This window comes from Colobus angolensis, unplaced genomic scaffold, assembly GCF_000951035.1.
Source record: "Colobus angolensis palliatus isolate OR3802 unplaced genomic scaffold, Cang.pa_1.0 Scaffold19, whole genome shotgun sequence".
Lineage (NCBI taxonomy): Eukaryota > Metazoa > Chordata > Mammalia > Primates > Cercopithecidae > Colobus > Colobus angolensis.
In genome coordinates this window covers 4,836,983-4,843,390 of record NW_012115043.1, presented here as the reverse complement: position 1 = coordinate 4,843,390, position 6,408 = coordinate 4,836,983, and the positions used below count along the sequence as shown (strand labels likewise).

The 6,408-nt window shown below is 45.6% G+C and overlaps 1 protein-coding gene across 1 annotated transcript in view; it reads right to left on the bottom strand.

Moving 5' to 3' along the window:
- Positions 1 to 6,066, bottom strand: part of TIPIN (TIMELESS interacting protein) — a 54,417-nt gene extending 48,351 nt beyond the window's left edge. Inside the window, 1 exon segment of the mRNA XM_011940370.1 lies at positions 5,980 to 6,066. Coding sequence (XP_011795760.1) covers positions 5,980 to 5,992 — 13 coding nt within the window. The 5' untranslated portion in view covers positions 5,993 to 6,066.
- Positions 6,067 to 6,408: the final 342 nt, after the last annotated feature.

Sequence of the window (6,408 nt, the reverse complement as noted above, 5' to 3'; positions counted from 1 at the left end):
CTGACCTCGTGATCCGCCCGTCTCGGCCTCCCAAAGTGCTGGGATTACAGGCTTGAGCCACCGCGCCCGGCCATTTTTTTTTTTTTTAAACGGAATCTCACTCAGTCACCCAGGCTGGAATGCAGTGGTGCGATCTCAGCTCACCATAACCTCTGCCTCCCAGGTTCAAGTGATTCTCCTGCCTCAGCCTCTGGAGTAGCTGGGATTACAGGTGTGTGCAACCATGTCCAGCTAATTTTTGTATTTTTAGTAGAAATGGGGTTTCACTGTGTTGGCCAGGGTGGTCTTGAACTCCTGACCTCATGATCCGCCCAACTTGGCTTCCCAAATTGCTGGAATTACAGGCATGAGCCACCGTGCCCGGCCAAATTTGTGTATTTTTAGTAGAGACGGGGTTTCACCATGTTGGCCAGGCTTGTCTCCATCTCTTGACCTCGTGATCCACCTTCCTTGGCCTCCCAAAGTGCTGGGATTACACCGTGCCAATTGCTCAATTATATTAAAGAAATTAGATTTTTATTATAGTGTAGATATTGTAAATGTTTATTTTCTCAGCTTATCATTTGTGCACTTATATCTCTGTACAAGGTGTTTTTTTCTCCATGGAGAAATGTCAAATGTTTGTGAGGTTAATTTTATTAATCTTTGCCTTTATGGTTTTGACGGTTTGTGTCTTTCTTCAAATGTTTTTCTCATTCCAAAATTTAAAAATTCATTTTCCCATGATCTTCTCTAGCTTCTCTAGCAGTACTTCTATGATTTCATCTTTCTTTCTTTATTCTTTTTTTCCTCTTTTCTTTGAGACAGAGTCTCACTCTATTGTCCAGGCTGGAGTGCAGTAGTTTGATCATGACTCACTCTAACCTTGACCTCCTGGGCCTAAGTAATCTTCCCACCTCAGCCTCTCAGGTAGCTGGGACCATAGGGATGTGCCACCATGCTCAGCTAAGTTTATCTTTTTTTAATTTTATTAAAAATATTTTCTTAGAAATGGGGGTCTCACTATGTTGACTAGGCTGGTTTTAAACTCCTGGCCTCAGGCAATCCTCCTGTCTTGGTCTCCCAAAGTGTTAGGTTACAGGTATGAGCCACCGTGCCCAAAGTTTATTTTTTTGTAGAGGTGGAGTCTTCCTATATTGCTCAGGCTGTTCTCAAACTCCTGGCCTCAAGCAATTGTCCTGCCTCTGCCTCCCAAAATGCTGGAATCACAGACATGAGCCCCTGTGCCTGGCCTTGATTGCATCTTCAATTCACCTAGAATTTATTATAGGATAAAAAGTAGGGATACACCTCTATTTCTTTTCCAAATAGCCAAGTAGTTGTCCCTATTTCCTTAACTAAATACTCCATGACATTGAAAGTCCTGGCCATTTCCCAGATATCTATATGTTCTATTGGTTTTTATGAAAAATAGTGGTGTCCAATGCTATCTCATTCTTTCATTTGTCTTTGGGAGTTGATGTAGAGGTTACTTTTTTCTGTTTATGATAAAACAACAGATCTGGGCCAGGTGCAGTGGCTCATGCCTGTAATCTGAGCACTTTGGGAGGTCGAGGTGGGTGGATCACCTGAGGTCAGGAGTTCGAGACTAGCCTGACCAACATGGTGAAACCCCGTTTGTACTAAAAATACAAAAATTAGCTGGGCCTGGTGGTGTGTGCCTGTAATCCCAGCTACTCAGGAGGCTGAAGCAGGTAAATCGCTTGAACCTGAGAGGCATAGGTTGCAGTGAGCCCCAATTGCACCATTGCACTCCAGCCTGGGCGACAGAGCAAGACTCCATCTGGAAAAAGTAAAAAAAAGGAATAGACATCCTAGGTTTTTCTAGAAGTACTGTTAAAAAATATTAATTCCTACTGTTTGAAATTTCTAGAAATGAAAGTCTTTTCTTGTCCAGTATTTCATCATATGGGTGTGTCATAAATGATGTATTCATTTCCCTTCTGTTGAATATTTAGGTAATTTCAGATTTTACCTATTTAAATAATACTATGTTGATCATTCTTCTGTATAGCTTTCATAATTTCTTTACAAGAGAGTCATGGAAGTAGAATTATTGAATCAAAGTGTGTGAATATTTCTGAAGAGGAAATTGTCTCCCGGAAAGCCTCTATAAATTATTCTCCTTCGGCCGGGTGTTGTGGCTCACACCTGTAATCCCAGCACTTTGGGAGGCCGAGGCGAGGGATCACCTGAGGTCAGGAGTTCGAGACCAGCCTGCCCAACATGGCGAAACTCTGTCTCTACTAAAAATACAAAAAATTAACTGAGTGTGGTGGCAGGCACCTGTAATCCCAGCTACTCAGGAGGCTGAGGCAGGAGAATCGCTTGAACCTGGGAGGTAGAGGTTGCAGTGAGCTGAGATTGCACCACTGTACTCCAGCTGGGCGACGAGCAAAACTCCGTCTCAAAAACAAAACAATACAAAACAAAACTATTCTTCTTCCAGCAGATTATGTTTACATGATGAAAACCTATCACCATCACCATTTATTTAGCTCCTGTGTGTTAGGAACTATTCTTTCACAATTTCATTTAATGCTCATAACTATTTAGTGCAGTAGTAGATAGTATAATTTTCATTTTATAGGTAAATTAACTGATGCTCAGAGAGGGTAAGTAATCAGCCAAGGGCAGAACTGGAATTAATCTCAGGTCTTTCTCTCTCAAGTTCAGGTTTTTTTGTTTTGTTTGATTTTTGAACCTAAGATATAGAGGTCTGAGTTAAATGTACTCCTCAACTCATGGTATGTTTTCATCACTGGTTGTCCTTGTATTTATTTTTCTGTGTTTTCCAGGTTGGGGTACAAGATCATGGCTCACTGCAGCCTTGACCAGTTCAAGCAATCTTCCCATCTCAGCCTCCAGAGTAGCTGGGACTGCAGGCACGTGCCACCATGCCTGGCTAATTTTTGTATTTTTTAGTAGAGACGGGGTTTCACTGTGTTAGCCAGGATGGTCTCGATCTCCTGACCTCGTGATCCACCCGTCTCGGCCTCCCAAAGTGCTGGGATTACAGGCTTGAGCCACTGCGCCCGGCCCACTTTTTGTATTTTTAGTAAAGACAGGGTTTCACCATGTTGGCCAGGCTGGTCTCGAACTCCTGACCTCAGGTGATCCTCCCACCTCAGTCTCCCAAAGTGCTGGGATTACAGGTGTGAGCCACCACCATGCCCGGCCTTCAATTAACTTTTTAATGTTTATTATTTTACTCTGATACTAAAAATTATGCATGTTTAACATGAACAAGGATACAATCACTTCTATACACACATGCATACATTTACATCTATGCCTCTATATTAAAAACTATGGGAAAAAGAAATGGGGAGATGTAGGTCAAACAATACAAACCAGCAGATATGCAGGATGAAGAAGTCTAGAGATCTAATGTACAACATGAAGACCATAGTTCATAACATTGTATTGTATCTGAGTTTTTTGTTAAATAAGTAGATTTTAGCTGCTCTTGTCATACTTTACACAAGCCTTTATGTGACAGTACAGAATGTTAATTCATTTCACTATAGTAACCATTTTACTATCTATATATATCCCATAACATCATGTTATAAACCTCAAATATACACAATGAAATTTATTTTTATTTACTTTATTTATTTCTGAGACAGAGTCTCGCTCGCTCTGTTGCCCAGGCTAGAGTGCAGTGGTATGATCTCAGCTCACTATAACCTCCGCCTCCCCGGTTCAGGCAATTATCCTGCCTCAGCCTTCTGAGTAGCTGGGATTACAGGTGCCCACCACCATTCCCGGCTGATTTTTGTAATTTAGGAGAGACAGAGTTTCACCATGTTGGCCAGGCTGGTCTAGAACTCCTGACCTCAAGTGATCTTCCAGCTTCCGCCTCACAAAGTGCTGGGATTACAGGTGGTAGCGACCACTGCATCATCCACCCCAGTATAATTTATTTTTTAAAAAACTATGAGTTCATGCCGGGCGCAGTGGCTCATGCCTGTAAACCCAGCACTTTGGGAGGCCGAGGTGGGCGGATCACCCAAGGTCAGGAGTTTTGAAACCAGCCTGGCCAACATGGTGAAATCCCGTCTCTACTAAAAATACAAAATTAGCCAGGCGTGGTGGTGCATGCCTGTAATCCCAGCTACTTGGGAGGCTGAGGTAGGAGAATCACTTGAACTCGGGAGGCAGAGGTTGCAATGAGCTGAGGTCACGCCATTGCACTCCAGCCTGGGCGAAAAAAGCGAAACTTCACTCAAAAAAAAAAAAAACCAAAAACCCAAAAAACAAAACAAAACCAACTATGAGTTCACACTGATACCTCCAATTCCAATACAATAGCATAGGGTATTCTCCCTTCCCATACTTCTAACTTCATTCTACCACAGTGAGAAAACTGGCTCTGTCATGCTTAATACATTTAGTGACTTAATCATCCTGAATGCAACTAACCTCCCATCTAAGCTTCTAGGCCTTTCCCACTTGGATGCCTTGTTCTCTGGTCTTGGGCTCTAGGGCTAAGACTTTGTGTAGGGCTGCCTCCCAGGTGTTCAAGCCCTCTTTACCTTCTCAGGTTCCTCAGCTTCCTTACCTGGTAGGTCACTGACACCTGGCTGTGGACAACCAGGTGTAGATGTTCCTTTGTTCTGTACACCTAATGTCTTTGGCACTGAATATTTTAGGATGGAAAAGGGGAAGAGGAACACTGAATGTGCACTTCGGAATGGGTATTGTGCCTCTTATTTTATTAAGTTCTTTATTCACATGTTATTTCTTTAGTAATTCACAGAACAGGAATTTTTGGATTAAGGTTTTTTTTTCGTTTTGTTTGTGTTTTTTTTGAGACAGAGCCTCACTCTGTCACCCAGACTGGAATGCAGTGGTGCGATCTTGGATCACTGCAACCTCCGCCTCCCTGGTTCAAGCAATTGTCTGCCTCAGCCTCCCAAGTAGTTGGGATTACAGGCGCCCACCACCACACCCAGCTAATTTTTTGTATTTTTAGCAGAGACGGGGGTTTCACCATTTTGGTCAGGCTGGTCTTGAACTCCTGACCTCGTGGATCCACCCGTCTCGGCCTCCCAAAGTTCTGGAATTACAGGTGCGAGCCACTGCACCCGACCTGGATGAAAGTTTTTCAAAGGGAGTCTTGCCCCGTAGCCCCAGCTGGTGTGCAGTGGTGTGATCATAGCTCACTGCAGCCTCAAACTCTGGGCTCAAGTGATCCTCCAGCCTCAGCCTCCTCAGTAGCTTGGACTACAGCTGCACACAACCATGCCCAGCTAATAGAGATGAGAGTCTCACTATGTTGCCCAGGCTGGTCTCGAACTCGTGGGCTCAAGTGATCCTCTTGCCTGGGCCTCCCAAAATTGAGATTACAGGCGTAAGCCACTGCTCCTGGCCCAAAACAGTGTTTTTAAGGCTTTAAAAAATATGCCAATATGGTGAAAACCCGTCTCTACAAAAATAAAAAAGCAGTGGGGCATGACGGCAGGTGCCTGTAATCCCAGCTACTCTGGAGGCTGAGGCAGGAGAATCGCTTGAACCTGGGAGACGGAGGTTGTAGTGAGCCGAGATCACGCCACTACATGCCAGCCTAGGCGACTGAGGGATACTCCGTCTTAAAAAAAAAAAAAAAAAAATTCAAGTCTGAAAAAGAAAAAAAAAAATCATCAATCTGCTCTCAAAAACTGTTGCAACAATATACAATCTCATCAGCACTGAGTATCCACTTCCTTGCAACCTTCTCAGTAGTATTACCATTAAACAAACAAACAAACAAACAAAATATATATGCGACAGTTTGTTGGGCTCAAAGGAGTCTCTCGACAAGTTTCCTATCCCCCACGCTGCCTCTCCTCTGAACACAGGAAGGGTTCCTTTTCCTTATTTATTTTGTTATTTCATTTCCGTCAACACGACTCGGCTTGGGGACAAGGGTCGGGGGCAGGCCGGTTACCGCAGAGGTGGAGGCCGCGCAGCACCTGGCCTGGAGGAGCTCACCACGCAGCGACATAGACCTCTTCCCTGCTGGGTCCACCTGCGAGCCTCGGGGCGATAGAGGGCGCCGTGGAGCCCGCAACGGACCCCGCCCCCAGGGCAGCGCGCCGCGCTCCCGTGACGTATTTCCGCGTCATCTGCCGCCGAGGCTTGCCCCCATTGGTTGTCTGCGAGGCAATAGGGGCGGAGCCGAGTGGGAGTGTGGAAAGCGCCGCATCCCGGTGGGGGGACGAGGCTTCCCCTTCCCCGCCCCTCCCCCGGCCTCCAGTCCCTCCCAGGGCCGCTTCGCCCAGCGGCTAGGGGAGCGCGGCGGCGGCTGCACTTTCTCCGGCAGGATCTGGAGCTGGGCTCTGGTGCACGCGCGGCTGGGCCGCCCGAGCCGGAGGGACTGGTTGGTTGGGAGAGAGGGAGGGAAACCTGGGCTGCCGAACC